The sequence below is a fragment of the Rhineura floridana genome, chromosome 2 (genome assembly GCF_030035675.1).
Source record: "Rhineura floridana isolate rRhiFlo1 chromosome 2, rRhiFlo1.hap2, whole genome shotgun sequence".
NCBI lineage: Eukaryota > Metazoa > Chordata > Lepidosauria > Squamata > Rhineuridae > Rhineura > Rhineura floridana.
Genome location: NC_084481.1, coordinates 171,180,113 through 171,197,771, shown reverse-complemented (window position 1 = coordinate 171,197,771; position 17,659 = coordinate 171,180,113). Strand labels below are relative to the sequence as shown.

General features: G+C 42.6%; 2 protein-coding genes across 8 annotated transcripts in view; one reads left to right on the top strand and one right to left on the bottom strand.

Annotated features, from left to right (window-relative positions):
* The window catches only part of PAK6 (p21 (RAC1) activated kinase 6), a 69,466-nt gene extending 65,863 nt beyond the window's left edge, over positions 1 to 3,603 (top strand). For 4 of the 5 annotated variants that reach the window (XM_061613204.1, XM_061613201.1, XM_061613202.1 and 1 more), the window contains one exon: positions 1,921 to 3,603. In XM_061613204.1, the coding sequence (XP_061469188.1) occupies positions 1,921 to 2,088 (168 nt within the window). In that variant the 3' untranslated portion in view covers positions 2,089 to 3,603. The remainder of the gene's footprint in view (positions 1 to 1,920) is intronic. The other variant, XM_061613205.1, reaches the window with a different exon arrangement.
* An 8,568-nt stretch (positions 3,604 to 12,171) lies between these two features.
* The window catches only part of PLCB2 (phospholipase C beta 2), an 80,539-nt gene continuing 75,051 nt past the window's right edge, over positions 12,172 to 17,659 (bottom strand). For all 3 annotated transcript variants that reach the window (XM_061613197.1, XM_061613198.1, XM_061613199.1), the window contains 2 exons: positions 15,478 to 15,564; positions 12,172 to 14,331 (listed from right to left, as the gene is read on the bottom strand). In XM_061613197.1, coding sequence (XP_061469181.1) covers positions 14,071 to 14,331; positions 15,478 to 15,564 — 348 coding nt within the window. In that variant the 3' untranslated portion in view covers positions 12,172 to 14,070. The remainder of the gene's footprint in view (positions 14,332 to 15,477; positions 15,565 to 17,659) is intronic.

Genomic DNA, 17,659 nt, shown 5'->3' with positions numbered 1-17,659 from the left:
TGGGCTGTTGCTTTATGATAGCTGCGTCCTTTGGGTCTAAATATTCCACCTGTTATATAAATTGCCTGAGATTTGTTCAGACTCAGAATCTTGAGATTACAGTGTTGACTTTAGCTGTCAATTCTGTAGATTGGTGCTGACATCTAGAGGCAAGCACAAGAAATACCTCTTGCAATGAAAGAGCTCCAGAACACCATGAGCATTTTAAATCAAATCCTGGCGCTAACAAGGCCAATGGCAAAATGCCTCCTCAGTTATTTAGTTCCAGTTTTTGTTTGGAGGAGGAGGATTATTAGTCGCTTACTGCAAAAATGTCTCAAAGCGACTTACAATGATAACAACGTACCTGAATAAACATTTAAAATACATCAAAATAAATAAAAGAACTTAAGTCAATTTGACTTACGTTTTCTTTCCCATTTTAGTCAAGTAGCAATGGAGCAAAAAGTTCTACATGACCATCAGAAACAGAACTGGTGGTTTGCTCCTTGACTGACACGAAGCATAATATCAATCAGAGAGGACTATAAACATGATTTGAGTTTTCTCCAGCCACTATGCTAGTATGCAATTGTCACAGCTTCAGCCCTAATACTAGAGATAAGTCTCAGAAGAACAGTATGGGGGCCATTCTATCTCAAATCAGTTAAAAGACAGTGCCTTTGGCAGTTTAAAAGAGGCTCCAGAGGAATAGCTGTACCAAAGACAACAAAACTCTATGGCACCTTAAAGACAAGGACACCTGGATGGACAAACTTTCTGATGGATGAAATGGGCTCTGATCCACAAAAGCCTATGCACAATAAATGTATCAGACTTCTGCACAAGATTGTTGTTCCCCCTCCCCCGCCCTAATACACACACACAAATGTAATTGTAAAACCAAATCCTACCATCAGCATAAAGGAAACAGAAATTTGCAAATGACCAACCTTTCTCCTCTCCCTTCCCAACATCATGTATTACATGTGCAGTATCCACAGATGTGATCTTGGACTGGTGGAAAAGACTTCACAGGCTCCTAACAGTGTGTCACACCCTGAACTTGTTCTATTGCCTTTTATGAGATATTCAGGCACTATCACATTCAAACTTGTTTCCCTTGTTGCTTTATTTAATATTTGCACATTGACAACAGCAATAGTCTCAGAAAGTACTTTTGCATGCCAGGAACCCCTTGATTTTATGATGCATTGAAAATATGGCTTCACTATAGTACTGTGATACAAATTATTTTGTGCAGTTGGATGATCTTACCAGATTCCTCCTTATCATCTAACAGTTGGGTTTATTTGCCATCCCGTACCAAGGAGTGAGGGTGGACGCATATATATCATGATCTCAATTCTTCTTTACAAGAATCCAGTGAAATAGATTAATCTCCAGGATAGTGACATTCCCAAAGCCATCCAGTAACCTTTGTGATGTGGCTCTGGGAGCACATGGCAAATGTTATGCAGTCATGCCCTTTCACATCCATACACAGAAGCCTACTAGATTTTGAAGCAAACTGCAAACAGCAATGATAGATATAGATACCACGTTCAGCATGGTGTATTAGCCAAGGTAATGTTTTAACCTGGAACTCCCTAGTACTGTGTACAACAATTCTGTGCATTGGAGTACACTGACTTTAGTTTGCAATTAAGAATTAAAACTAAAGAGAAGGAAACTGCAGTATTGCAGTCACTTACAGTCCAGGGTTAGAATTATGGCGTCTGGCACTGCTGCACTGGTTAAGTCTTTTAAACTTTCAGAGAACATCTTACAAAGGAGACTATTTTGACCTTGGAGTTTTGTAAGGAGTGCCTTGGATTGCATCCAGCAGCAATCATTTGCAGAATTGTACATTTTAAAAAATGTCCTCGTATTGAAACTCCCAACCTGAAACGTCTTTTCTGACTGGTTCTGTTTTCGCAGACCTCTCCAGTTTTAAGAGACTTCTTGGAACGGATGTTAACTCGAGACCCCTTAGAGCGAGCAACAGCCCAAGAACTCCTGGATCACCCCTTTTTGCTTCAGACTGGACTTCCAGAGTGCCTGGTGCCCCTTATTCAGCAGTATAGGAAACACACCTCCACCTGCTGACCCTGAACTTAGGAAATACCTAGTATCGGAAGTGTTAACATGCAGCCTTTCTCTTGGAGATACTAACTGGATTAGGAGGACCAGATAAAGGGCAACCTAGTCCTGTGAACATTGCTTGAAAGTTGTCGGTGTTCTTTCCAAGATGTGAATGTGAGGGGGAAGTTTCACCATCTTTAGCTGCTTTTTAATGTTTACTACTTCTTTTTGCATTGCTGAAGACAATCAAAAGCTGGATTCCTACAAGTCCTAATGTATATTGTGAAGCTTCTGGGATTGTTTGTATTTCAGGAGAGTTTGGCATTTGTCAGAGGATTTTTGCAACTTGAGTTGTACAACTCAAACCTCCAGAGACTTTGACTATATTGGAACAACATTCCTCAAGCAGGATGATCTTTGTTTTTTAATACTCACTGTCAGGCAGGCATCCTAACTCTCACCCGAAAACAGCTTTTTGCACCCTGGTGACGTCCAAAAGTTTTGGAAGGCACCACGGTGGAGAAGGCTGCCCTAAAATAACAATCTCATTTCATTTATGAACTATATAACCCTATTACAAAAGATTCTTATACCTTTTTTCCTTTCAAATCATTTCTCCAGGACTTTCCTTTCCGTAGGAGTGAATAATACTGGGCCTGTGGCCTTTCAAACATTGAGAGTGGTCTGTTATTTCACAACCTTACACCAGCCGGATCATGGCAGACATTTCTCTGGAGACACTGGAACCTTATTCTTGAAACTCCATGGCATGTAAACACAGTGCCTTCTCTAGCAGTGACTGAAAAAGAAGGCAACACACGAGTTGTCCAAATAAGAACTTCAGTTTGCTCGTACCAGGGCCTCTCTAAGTATGCTAGACTTGTTCAAGGATAATGCTCTGAGGCAGCTATTGGGTAGTGTTTTATACCAGCTTTGGATTCTGTGGCAAGGTCAATAAAATGTTGAAGCTCTCCCATTCCACTAAAAGAAGTTTGTCTTGCTAGTGAAAATGTTTAGTCTCTACCTACCTCCCATGTTTTTAAGAGCAGGGGGAATGCACGGAACTGAGTTTAAATGTGTGCTCATGGTTCTACAATTTCCTGGATGTAGGTGGACCACTTCTAATAGTCTTTTCTAAAATTGATGCAGAAATTTTGTTATGGCAAGTCTTATGAGTGTAATGTCAAGATCATTTGAAGCAGATTAGTTTAGGTTGTATTATGTGCATTAATATGTGGAGTATAGTTGTAACATAGCTGAAATTCAGTCTTGTGATACAGATGTTTTGCATTTGGACTACAAGGGTTATAGAAAGTGGGGAGGGAGAAGTTGAAGGGGGTCAGGTTTCACTTTTACTGCCTCAAAATCTGCCCTCACACAATAGGTTAATCATCCCCTCAGCTGTAAACATGACAATGTTAAAAAAACCCACAAAAACTTGAAATACTGCAGGAAAGCTTGTTGTAAAATATTTCTGTATGTTCCAGGAATTATGTGCAAAACAAAGGTTTATTTCTTCCTTCTTTTTAACTTAATGATCTGAACCAATATTTCTCCTTTTTGTGAGTTGTTTGTGTTTGTTTTAAATTAAAACACATTTTTGATGATTCATAAACCCATTGTAATGCTGAACTGTTTTTTTAAATGCATTTTTGTTTATTTTTAAATGCTTCAGCAAGAGAAAAAAGTTGCTAACTAAAGAGTTAACAACTTTCTATAGAAAATTTAGACCTATAAATTCAGCAGAACAGAATGGCCAAGGTAGTGATGGGGATGAAGTCCTTTTGGCCCAGCAGTGCTTCTTATGAGTACAGGAGGGAGCTATGTGGTGCAGGTAGATCCTTACCATTTGCAAGGACTGCCCATTCATTTAAGGAGAGAGAGAGAGAGAGAGAGAGAGAGAGAGAGAGAGCGCACATGTCAAAGATCCATGGGCATATATTAAAGTGCTTAATATTATATTACTGTGGGACACAAGGACGGGTAGAGTCTTTGGATGGCTCAGACCATTACAGTCTCTGAAGACTTCCCTGATATATGTATTTGTTTGTTTTTAGCTAGAACAATACACAGAAGTAGCATTAATTTTTACATAATATGTATTTTTTAACACAATACGAATAATTCCAAAATGCAAATATATGCAGCTCTATGATCTCTGATTCTTCTGAAGATGTGTCAGATGTTCAGAAGCTTCTCTGGGTGCATCTGCACAGGATAAATGCACAGAGCACAATGTAACATGTCATGACAAACACCATTAAAATTAATGGAACTCAAGTTAGTTATTATGGAAATGTTAATTGTTTTCAGTGGACTTTGTTCACACATTTACTTTGCTAGATTGGGCTTGTAAATCATTTGTAAATTTTAAATGATTAAAATTTAAACTACAAAATTCTTAAGAGCCAAATAATAGTGATGGCGGGCACCAGCTTCTGAAGATCAACACATTAGGCCTGTGACTGATGAAAATATAAAGTAATTGTAAGATGTGCACCTTCTGGGGATAGGAAGAAATTCAATTCAGTTTGCATTTAAAGGCAAATTTACCGAAGTCACACTTTCTGCAACAATATGCAAACTGAAACACAGCCATCCTTCAAAATGCACACGTTTCTGAATTTCACAGTGTAGTTCTGCAGTCAAAATGCATGTATTTGGGTAAACTGTGCATATAATGCATATTAGTGAAAATAACATACAAAAATACACTATATTAATGGAAATTGCTTGGAAAAAATGTATATTTGGCAAAAATGCATGCAAAATATGTCTAAAATTCAATCTAAAATACTTAAGAATTTTCATAAGGATTTTTTTAAAAAATGCAAATTGCTGCAGAAATGTGGAGAACTGAATTTAAAATTGAAAAATGAGGAATTGAGAGAATTGAAAACTGACAAATTTGTCTATCCTTAGTACCGTCGTATGGATGCTACTCTACGACTGACTTTCTAAGATGGAAATTGGGGAGAGGGGGTGTCATTTCTGAGGACACGTGCTGATTGCAATTCCCATGGAAGTAGACAGGGAAAGATGTTTACTTAATATCCCTCTCCCAGAATAACTCAACTTTTGAAAGAATAAAATTCTTAGCCCCTTCCTGCTAAAAATACAACATGCTTTAAAAAAAAATCAAACCAGAACAAGTCACAGTTTGTGAACACTTTACTTTACAGACAATTCAAATCCACAGGTGAAATTATAACAATTAATGCAAACAAGTGACGAAAGCCTCTAATAAGTGAAGCCTTTATGTTGGATGGTGGACATGGATCTGACACTGCATTATTGCTGCACAGTGCATTTTTGCAGTCAGTGTGCCCTTATGGCCCAGATCAGAGCACTATACTGTGTCTCTCAAGATCTTGGTGCTGAATTTTCAGCCAATGCCACCCAAAACTAGATCTTAGATCTAGGAAATCCACATGGGGATCAGCTACAGGCTCATCAGGTTGACACCAATGCAGCTTCAATTCCCTATTTCTAAAGTGGAAATTGCTACTCCAAATTACAAAGGTGTTATTATGGGAAAATGAAACAGAATTATCAAACAGTTGTCCCATTAAAAATACTACCTAAACTGTGGAGTTTAATAAGAAATAACCCCCCCGCCACCGTGCCATTAAATCATCCAGCTTAACCTGCCATTAGCCACAGAAGGGAGAGGAGAGAATGTTGGGGTGGGGAAGAGAGGTACAATATTTTCTCCTCTGTGCTAAGAATTAGGTTGAAGGAGCTGATTTAAGTTAGGGAAATGGTGTGGAGAGGGAAGGGCTAACCCACAATCCTGCAGCACCACACCCAGATCCAAATCCACAGCCACCCCCAACTGCCTTCAACCAAAGAAAAATGTTTCCATCAATCCAATCACATACTTCTCACTTCACCTCTTGTTTGTCCTTTCCTGGCAGTTTCAGAGTTCACATGGGCAAAAACCAAAAGGGGGAAATATCACAAAAAGTGAAAGGTCACAAACATTCCAAGGAATCTAATTCCTATCCACCAGCATGGCATGCAGCCTATAAATGGTCTCCTCTGACAAAGGCAACTATGTAGGGCTCTCAATCCAGAAAAGATCTTGGGCTGCAATGCTAACTATGTTAACTTCTGAAAAATGCTCCCCACTAAAATCATTTCAGGCAAATGAGGTGTCTAGAGAGGGAGTTACAAATGAATGATCAACATGCATTTTATTAAGGCTGGTTTGTGTGTGCAATTCTACGACCGTGTAACAGGTGCAATTCTACTTAGGTCAAGAAATCCACACACAAGCATCTCTTAAGAATCAAACCCCATAACACCAGCATATCAGAACAGTGTGAACTCTTCACTACCATAATAGAAACTGCCATGAAAATGGAGCAATCTGGACAACATATGACCACTCTTGCTCTTTAACAGAATGACTTTTGATCATGGAAAAAGAACTAATGTAATTTAACTAACTAATGTAATGTAATGTAACTAAAGTAATTTCACCCATACTCTGAAAATACAAAATTAATTTTTCTATGGTGCCCTCAACTGGTCTTTCAGTACTTTTACTCAGTGGAAGGGGCAGAGTTGATTTACTAATGTTGATGTTGTTTTGACTCATTTCAATTTCATCTGTTCATTGTATATCTTATAGTGATGGATTACCAATGCAATTTTATTCCAATACGGGGAAGATATGAGGGACCAAAAGAGTTTAACAAGAAGGTTCTTTGTCATCCTGTATTGATACATCAGGATTTTTTAGCCGTGCACTTTGCAAGGATTGCCAAATAAAATACGTAAAGGACTGTTCTTGGGATGGACAAAGATAACTCTGTCAACACTGCCTGGGTCAGCCAATGGAAACTGCTTAATAGGCACGATCCAAGCAATTTTGCACTTTTACATTCTTTGATTTGAAAGGAAGAGAAGTCTATTTTAACTCTCTGGCTGAAATCAACGAGACTTGCATTTGGCAGGATTGTGCCTAATAAATATATAACATTCTTGTTCTCTCCATAAGTGTATTTATATAAAAATATCCCACAGCTATGACAAGGAAAAACGTATCAATCGATTGCACTTTGTTACACTGCATTTAAAGTGCATAATTCTATTTGCTCAGTGTAATAAAATAAAATCTAAAACTTGCACTTCCTGGACGCTATTAAAACAAAACACAGTCTTTCCGAGGGCCTATGGGACGTCAATCCGCCACCGGGCAATGATGCAATTGTCAAAAGATGTGGGGGAACAGCATCACTGACCGAGCGGAGGGCTCCAAGATGGGAGACCCCCAAGAAATTCGACAACCAAGGATGGCTCCTCTCACAAAAGCAACGCCTCCGAAGTACGCGGGGACTGACCAGACCGAGGGGACGACGAGCCAGAGGCGAGAGTGTCGCTTTCAGCCGCCCCCGCCTAGTAGCCCAGCAGGCTCTGGCAGTCGGGTGCCGTGGCCCTGCGAATCAGAGGGCGGCTTCTCAGCGAGGCGCTCTCCCTCGCAGCTTCAGAGCCCGGCTTGGCCGCCGCCACATCCGGACATCGCCGCTCCTGCGCGGTCTCCTGCTCCTCCTCCGCCTCTTGCTGGCGCCGGCGGTCGCCGTCCACGTGGGCCGAGTGCGAAGTAGCAGAGGCGTCGCTGCGGGCCGACGGCGGGTCCGGGAGTTCGAGGATCAAGGCGCCAGAGGCTCGCAGCGCCCGCACGCACTGGCTGTGGCCGCCGCTGGCGGCTAGGTGGAGCGCGGTGCGCCCGGCGCGGTCGGCACGCTCGAGGCACAACCCGAGACGGCGAAAGGAACGCAGGAGCCACTCGACGACGGGCGTCCGGCCCTGCGACGCCGCGTACATGAGCGGGTTCCAGCCTCGCGAGTCCGCCGCGTCCGGGTCGGCGCCGTACTGGACTAGCAGCTTGGTGACCTCCAGGTAGCCGCGCTCGCAGGCCAGGCTGAGGGCGCTGCGCCCGGCGTCGTCGCGCAGGTTGACGGCGGCTCGGCGCTCCAGCAGGAGCCGCGCGAAGGCCAGGCGCCACGCTGGGTCCTTCAGCGCCACGGCGTACATGAGCGGCGTGCGGCCCCGGTCCGCTCGGCAGTCCACGATGCTGCCGTCGACGGCGTCCAGCACGAAGCGCGCCAGGTGCAGCCGGCCCGCATTCATCGCCTCCAGAAAAGTCCGCGTGGACGCCCCCGGGCCCAAGTCCCGCGGCTTCAGCATGGCCTGCTGCTCGTCCCAGTGGCTCATTGCCCGATGGCGACTCGAGGCGGCGACTACCCGGAGCCGCTTTATAACCTCGCCTCAAGTCTCCATGGCGATCGCTCCCTTTTAGCTCTGGGGAGAGAGGAGAGATCCATAGAGGCGCCTTCGCTCCCCGGTTTACATGCTGGGATGGCGGGCTAGGGAGAGGGATCATCGGAGGCTTTCCAAAGCCCACGACCAATCCCGCCCACCTGGAATAAGGCAGGGCAGTTAATACATCACGTTAGATATTTTATTGTTAGTGTACTTCTGAAATGTGTATGATACACGGGTATCACCCAAGTCCACACCTCAGCCAGCCATGCTTGGCTGTAGTTTCCTACTGAATGTATACACTTCGGCTGTAGCAAAAAGGTATAAACCGAAGAACACTGGAACTGCACCAGCTCTATAGATGTTAGCTGAACCATGGTGCTGTCTGGGTAGGGAAATCCTCTAGGGAGGGTGAAAGATCTGAAAATACATGACTAGGAAGATCCTTATGCCTGATACTTTTCAGGGCTCCACCCTATATTATTGAGAGACTGTGTGGCTCAGTGGACAGAACGTGTGTGCACATCACTTGATAGTTCTCATTACTGTGCCTATTAGCCAGTATTTTGTTAAGGTGATGGGAAGATGGTGTCTTGTTTTTTGGAGAATTATGATGGCTTATGTTGCTTACATACAGCATCACTTGAGGCAACAGCTGTCAGTTGATGAGTATGCATGCATGAATTCACCCTTTGTGTCTGCATGGATTTGTTAGAGGATTAGATGTGTGTATGTGCAGCACATTCAGTCCCTGTAGCCCACGCACCTCCTGTGGGTATTTTGCTCATTGCTTTCCTACAGGGCAGATGGTTAGTGACAGTATTGGCATCAGTGCAACAAGTGGTGTCTCCACAAGCCAAAGTACATCCCTGGTCTGAGATTGCACCCATGACTACATTGGACCCGCTCCTTCCTCTGCCCTGCACGGGGTCCTGAACATACCGTGATGGCTGTGGCATCACAGTGATGGCTTGCGTGTGAAAATAGACCGTCAGAGGGGGGATTTTCTTTTCCTTTCACTTGACTTCAAAGTCAGTGCTTTACAGTGGAGACAGTTCACATGTTCAGCTGTGCATTGTAAAATGTGATCAAGTGATATACAGCAAGCATAGAGCAACTAGTCCGGAGTTCCATTCATTTTGCCTCTGTACGTCCCTCTCAAAATTGCTCCTTGTGTACCATGCTAGTTTTGCAGCCTTATTATTGTTTTATTTATTTCCATTTATGAGCCGCTTCCCGTGAAACATGTCGAAGCAATTTAATGATGAAAAACGCAACAATTAAAACAATATCAATGAAAACAATGATACATCTCTCTGCAGAAGACTGGGTGAGAAATCATTCCCCCAGCCCACCCGTTCTGGAAGGGGAAGAGGATCACAATTCAGGTGGGGAGCCCAAAACTTTGGAACCAGCTTTCCACTGTTGTGAGGCAGATCCAGGAGTGTGCCCGTTTTAGATGGCCACTTAGCCTTCTGTTCTGGGCAGGCTTTTTATGCTTAGTTCCATTTTACTATTTCTTTAGTTAGCTTTTTGTTTCCTCCTATCCCTGGTTTCACTTATATTTTTAATTTTGTAATTGTACCGCACTTCGGTAATCATTTTTCATTGATTGAAAAGTGAGAGATGCATTGCCAATATAAAATAAATTCCTGTCTCATAAATGACTCCCTGGTATACAGAGACAAGGGCAACTTGCAGCATCAGGCCATAGGGCAAGGGTCTCATTGTGTAGCTGCTAAAGTCCCTGAAGTCAGTTCTGTGCTCCGTACACTGGGGCCACGTTCACAGTCACCAGATATTTATTCCACTATTCCACTTTAAACAGTCATGGCTTTCCCCAGAGAATCCTGGGAAGGGTAGTTTGTAAAGGATGCTGAGAGTTGTTAGGAGATCTCCATTCTCCTCACAGAGGTACAATTCTCAGAGTGGTTTAGCAGTCAGTCTCTCTTCCTGGGGAATATTTAATAAACTGGTCACCTCCTACTTGGCCCCTTGATGCCACAGCAGGGCTATAGATGCATTCATAGCTCCACCATGGATCCTCCCCGCACCCTAGGTAGGTAGGAAGGATTGTTCTGTTAATTTGCAAATAAAGATCCAAGACCCACACATACACACTGTGCATCTGTACATCACACACACAATATTGTGTCCTGCGATTAGCTCTTGCATCTTAATTAATATAGGATAAATACTATTACAGTAATAGTACTTCTGTTCACTTACTGCCAGGAGTATTTGACATTAATCAGAACTTGCTAATAAAGCATGATACTGTTAATGCAATGCCAGTTGATTAACCCAACAGAGGAGCAAACCTCCCAAGTCACTCCCTGAAGTTGTGATTATTCTTCTTCCAGTTGTGATTGTTATTGTAGGCTCCTTTGGGTAAAGTTGGTATGCCTCTGGTGACTTTCCATGTGGTTCAGGCATCCCCAGATTAATTAACATTCTATCTAATTTCAAAGCATGTAATACCCAGCGGAGGTACTGATTATTTTTCAAGTGAAAACAGTACACATTTTCTGGAAGCTGTTAATAGCCCTTTGAACAACAGATTTTACGAAGTACACAGGAGGGAAATGGTGCTTAAAAAAGGGACGGGATTGGCTGGATAGGCAAGTTATGTGAACGCATCCCTTTTGTTAGACTAGAGATAAAATGGACATGGACTGCTTTCAAGTTGATTCCGACTTATAGCGTCCCTACGAATAGGGTTTTCATGGTAAGTGGTATTCAGAGGGGGTTTACCATTGCCTTCCTCTGCAGCTGAGAGGCAGTGACTGGCCCGAGGTCACCCAGTGAGCTTCATGGCTGTGTGGGGATTTGAACCCTGGTCTCCCAGGTCATAGCCCAATACCTTAACCACTACACCACACTGAGATAAGCTGATAGAAAATACTGACCAACTGCTTGGTGCAGATAGAATGTGAAGGGAAGACAAGTCAGTAATGCAGAGCTAATGAAACATTTAGCAGTAGTGATAATCTGCAAATATGATTGCTATCTTCAGTTATCTGAAGGGCAGAAAATAGAGCAGACTTCTTTGATGGTCCCAAAAGCAGGACTAGAACCAGTGGGTGGAAATTGCAGGGAAGCAGATTTTGGCTAAACAATTTGAAGAAACCTCCTAACAGTAACAGCTGTTCAACAGTGGGACAGACTGCCTCAGGAGGGAGGGTGCTGTCCTTTGCTGGAAATATTTAAGGAGAGGCTGGACAGCCATCTCACAGGGATGCTGCAGTTGCATCATGCATTGTGGACCTTGCCTTAAGAACGTAAGATCAGACTGCTGGATCTGGCCCGTGGCCCGTCTGTTCCAGCATCCTGTTCTCACAGTGGCCAATCAGATGCCTAGGGAAGCCGGAAAGCAGAACTTCAGTGCATTAGCAACTGGTATTCAGAAGCATACTACCTCTCACAGTGGAGGTAGAACATAGCCACCGGGGTTAGTAGCTATTCATAGCCTTATCCCTCATGAATTTGTGTAATCTTTTAAAATCATCCAAGTTGGTGGCTGCCACTGCCTCTTGTGGAATAGAACGGGGTTGGACTCGATTGCTTAGGTACCTTCTGACTCTATGATGCTGTGCACTGTATGCAGTGATACTTTCAAGCATGAACCTATTACTGTAAATGGGAAAAGCCAAGAAATCTGAATGTAACAAAGACAACAATGCAAACTGTCACCACTGTGTTTTACAGTTGCATTGTGTGATTAGCTATCCTCAGGCTGTCACTCACACACAATTGTTTGTTTGTTTGTTTTTAGTGAAATGTGATGTTTAATATTTAGGACAATTTTTAAAAGCACACATTTGTAAAAGTCAACTCTTCTGTTCAGAAACTCAGTATTAAGAGCGAACATAAAATGGTAAAAAGAAGGGACAGAGCCCGAGTACCATGATTTACACAGTGGAAACACCCATGTTGCAAACAATCCAAATGTACGTAATACGTATTCCTTTCTAGATTTGAGCTGGGGTGGGGGAGATTTCAGCATATTTGAAGTGATAGCCAGTTGTGCATGAGGCTGCATAGCTTTCCTTCTGTGATGTCAACAAGGAACTTCCTTACTATTCAGTATTAATAAGTGTGTTAGGATTGCAACATAAACATAGTTTCCTTTAAAAAATAAGAGATGAATGGATAAATGTATGAATACTCATGATTTTTTTTTTTAAAGGCAGGCAGTCTTTTGGAGCTTGGGTGAAGGGTGAGACTCATGGTTGGTGGAATCCAGTATTAGATTCACTGTAATTTCAGTCATGAAGCCAGAGGAAGGACAGGCTCATCCCAGAGCTAAGGGACGCACCATGAAATAATATAGCTGTATTTACCATTAGGTTAGGGCATTTAAAGGACCAATGTGTTTATACATGTATAATGGTTGTAATAACATACAAAATCTTTATATTAAGGAAAATTGTTTGCAAAAACGTGTATATCGCATACCAAATGTGCATTAGAAGAAATTTCTGCTAAAATACTGACAAATATTCAGGAGGACTTTAAAAAGAGAAAGATTTGCAGTCTGATGTGGAAATATAGAGAATTGAATTTAAGACTGGAAAAATGAGAAACATAAACTGAAAATGACAGATCCATCCATCCCAATTGATTGGTAGGTTGGTTGGTTTGGTTGATAGACAGGAAAAACTTATAAGAGTTGCATTGATTTTTGTAAAAAAACTGCTATCTGTAGATTAGTTGCTTTTATATATATAGGCTTTTATTGTAGGCCAGCAAAACTGAGACTGCCATTTTGTTGCCTTCAGAGAAAGACCTGGTGAGGGCAGTTATGTGATGTGTGTATGCAGCTGGTGAGAAGCAAACACTGGCACCAAAACCACCTCTACATATGTTAGTGTTTGCTTCTTCCTGGAATTGGCTTTGGAGTTACAGATAAAGCAGCATGCAAAAGACAGATTCCTTGACAAAATGGCATCCCATTCTTTCTTCCCAAAATCCAAATTTCCACAGGCTTTTGTTTTACTTAACGGATTTTCTGTGGAAACAGTCGATCCAGATTAAATAGGAAAATAATATAGGTTGGCATTTTGATAATGATGACATTATATGAAAGCTGCACAAAATCTGTATACCTGAATAGCACCAAGTCCTCAATAAACTTCCATATAGAAGCGCCCACAGCTAGCTTAACTTCAAATACATTGCTGGCCCATATGTTTTGATTAATGTTTCTATATTATATAACAGTTTTATTGAGCCAGTAACTTGAGGTGAAAGATTTTAGATGACTCAGGGCCAGTAGCAACTGATTTGTGGGTGCTTGGGTACCTGAGATTATCTCAGGCCTCCATTTGACCATACAATTACCCCTGACTGGGCACTTTTTTCATTAAACCAGTCATAAACCATTGGACGAATGAGGGTAGGCTATTGCCTTCATGCCTTGACAGGGGAACGGCATACTGGATGAACTGGATCCTTCTTAAGTTCTTTGTGAATTCTGACTGCAGATTCTTAAAAAGTTTATTTCAGTCCTGTATCCTCACTACAGATCCCCAAAAATAGAAACTTCCATATAGATGCAAAGTAATCTGGGTTACCAGATCAAAATAACAAAAGGTCCAGGGAGCCTCTGGAAATGAAACGAGGTATCCCATTAAGTTCTTGGTACTGTAATGTCTGAAATAAAATGAAAGTCATTTTTTTTAAAAAAAATCAAAAATAAAGAGAGCCTTCAAAGAGCCAGTGCAAATGGGATCCTCAGAGCCTGCTCTCCTCAGTATCAGTGGATTCCTCATCCTCTACAGCATTCTCATCCATCTGAGTTTCACACTTTACAACTTCAGGTATTAGGCTGTTATCTTGTAGCTGTTGCTTCAGCCCCTGGTCTCCCTCACTGGCAGTGTTGAGGGCCTCTTCCTTTGCCATATCAACTTTCACACAGTTCTTCACTAAATCTTGCGCCTCCATGCTAAGAGCTTTCATTTTGTCTTGGTACTCGGCGAATGCCTCCTCCTGGAGCTGCACAGAGAGATAGATCAACACCTGAGAAAGGTGTCTTGCTGGAGTGCTCAGAAGAAGCTGCTGCTTGTTTATGGAACTTTAAATTAAATGGTACTGCCAGGTGAAAAGGCTTCACTCAAAGAAGCCTAGATTGTTAAGGGCCATACTAGACCTCTCAGGATCGTTTTGTCTGAAAAACAGCTGCCTCATTTTGGATGGGGAGGGGTTACTTTGTGTTCCTCCCGCCATGCTATTTCTCAGATGCAAGGCACCTGTATGTTTTCACATTTGAATCCAATAGCAGCTTTGGGAGGGGAGTGGGGGCGGGACAATTTGGATCTTGGAGGCACATGGGCTCACCTTCCCCACACATGTGGAATATTGAGAAAGCACTGGGCATGTCAGTTAAAAATAGCTGCTGTGGGGTTGTGGTAGAACACAAAATGGCTGCTACTGGGATGTAGCATAACACAAAATGGCTTTCACATCTAAAAGAACAAAAAAAGACGGAACCGCAACGTGCTGTGGGCATCTCTTCCTCACCCCCAAATCAGGCTCCCGTTATTGGGGAAAAGGCACCTACATCAGACACAGCTGCACTCAGAGAAAAAAGCTCTGCCCTTCTCCATTCAGAACAGATGAGAGGGTAGGTGCCCACTCCTGCCATCCAATGAAATGTGGCCATGTTTTAGGGGACATGTTCAGCACAGTGGCTGAGCCAATGCAAACAGGAGCTGAGCGGGAACAGCAAATAGTCCCTTGGGAGTTTTGAGAGTATATTTACTGAGACTTTTGATAGGTATCACAGGAGGCACTGGTGCACATCCTGGCATATGGGGCTGCTGTGTTGGTGACCCCTGAGCTACACTATATTCCCAATCCAAACATTCCTCTTAGTATTCTTTGGGCAAGAAACTCCAATTCTGGGTAATTTGTTTGCTGTTACCTTCTGCTTGTGACACAGAATATGTGAAGATGACATGATTTAATCTGCGGGAAAGTTAATAAATGTATCCTCACTATCACTGCTGTGGAAGACACCATCTTTAGGACAGAAGGTTGGACTAAATGATCTTTGGGTGTATTCCAGACCTTTGATTCTCAAATTACTGGCCTATTAAATACCTGTGCAAGACATTGGGTAAACATTTAGTTACAAAATACCTGGTTTTCTTTTTGCTTGATCTTTTCTAGGCAGGCTGTCTGCCTTGTTTCCAGTATTTCTTGATATCTAGTCTGCTTTTCATTCATCTTGAAGAGAAAGAACATACTTATTTTAAAAACAATCATCTTCAGTATAATTGTATAAAAGTGACAATGTTGCCCACTATCTAACCCCTCCTCCCACTCCAGACCAGTATGATTAAGAATTACTATGGCAAGTGCAGACCTGAAATGACCAACCCTTTTTGTCTATCGCATAAACTAATAGTGATCTCAGCTCTCTGAGTGTTGGTCTTTAAGTAAAATGACACCACCAGTGCATTAGGGAGAGTAATTAGCAGAAGTATAGAAGGTTTGCAGAAGTATTAAAAAAGAAAGGGGAAAAAACACTCTGGGGCGGGGAACCATCCCCAAACAGTCAAATGAATTGTGCTGAGTGGCCAAAGAGAGCTGCCTGACATACTCCCTCTCTCCCCCTCTCTCTCCCCCCCTCTCTCCGTGTGTGTGTGTGTGTAGGACAGAAAGCTGTGTGGTAGAGGGAACAGAGTGGAGTATCCTGAACAAGAGCACTTGCATGTTGCAACATTTTTAATCATCCCACTAGTTGGTAGGTGCGACACCAGTGTTTAATCCCCAGTGACTCTCTAGAGTTAGGCTTGGTGTCATGGCATGCAAAGAGCAGTGCAAGGCTGAAGGAGTGGGGTCACCTCGAACTTGCATTTTTCTTTTTTTACCTGGAATCGGGGTGTTGCTAGGTACTTGGGACGTAGGCCCATAACACAAATTTGTGTAAGGGTATAGCCTTTGGGCAAATTAAGATAGTGAGTGAAAGAGGTCTCACCAGCACTGTACTTTGCAGTGTGCACAGCCACTCTGTAAGCAATTTTTTAAAAAAGGTGGGAATAGGCAGGCAATCTAAGGCCCACAAAAAAGACTTGAGGCTCAGGCCCCTGGGCCACCCCCATGTCTTTGGAATCCCTGTAGTCTTCCACCAATGTGTTTTAAATGGTCAAAGCATGAGTGCATACTCAGGATTTCTTAGCAGCTAAGGCATAGCTATTTTTTCTGGGCACTTGTATGGGCAAATGGCCATCCAAGCTAAAGCAGTAATACAACATTTTAAAACGTAAAACTACAATTGTAGGGCCACCATCAAGAAAACCTCTTCCTTGTGGCCACTCACCTTACCAACCTAGGGGAAGACATACCAGGAGAATCTCTAAAACAAATTTTAAAGAGTAGGCAGGATGTTAAGGGTTCAGGCGGTCCAATAAGCAGCTTGGGCCCAAGCTAAGCTGAGTTAAATGATCCAGAGCATGCACATAAGAAATACGTTGTGCAATCAGACAAAGTTTTGCCAAGTCCAGCATTCCTTGCAAGAATTCCAACACGCAGCATGAACTAGGTCAGGAGGTAGAGAAGCTGGGGCCCTCAAGATGTTATAGTTGGGCCTAGGTGAGGAACTAGGTCACCCATGAGAACCTGGCCAGTGGTCTACCAGCGAGTCCCAACCCACCAACTGTAAAAAAAAAAAGTTCTTAGTCCCATCCTTGATGAATAGAATTCAAACTGCTCGATTATATTCAAAACTGGGGTTTTTTTAAGGAATCTCCATATAATACCATACGAAGTGGGATGTACAAAACTCTGTAAACTGTTTTGCAGGTATCTTCAGTAGATCACAGTACTGGAGTATCCTGAAAGAACTTCTTACTATATCTGTTCTCATAGTAAAGAGTAGTTAATTACAATGGGACATTTCAATACACTGGGAAGTGAAGGCCAAACTAGACGTTTGATTAATATATAGCAGGCAAGATACATATCTTGTTTTTCCTAAGATAATTACAGGCATGGGAGGAGCCCAATTCTTACTAGGAAGGCAGTCTGCAGAAAGGGGACTCTTGTCTCTTTGCTCTCCTACTGTGATTGGAATTAAGATTCTCACCCACCCACCCAGTGCAGCTAGGAGCTTTAAGGGGAAGGCAATCTCTGTTCCAATTGTAGAGGGGGAGTGAAAAGATAGGCCTCCCCTCCCTGTAATTATTTTAGAAAAAACAAGATAGCTGCCTGATCTATATTAATCAGGCATCTAAATCTGTCCTCAGTTTCCAAATGTGGACAAAAGAAAAGAAATCTGACAGCACAGGAGAACTAAGTCTACCATGGAGAGGGTAGGGCC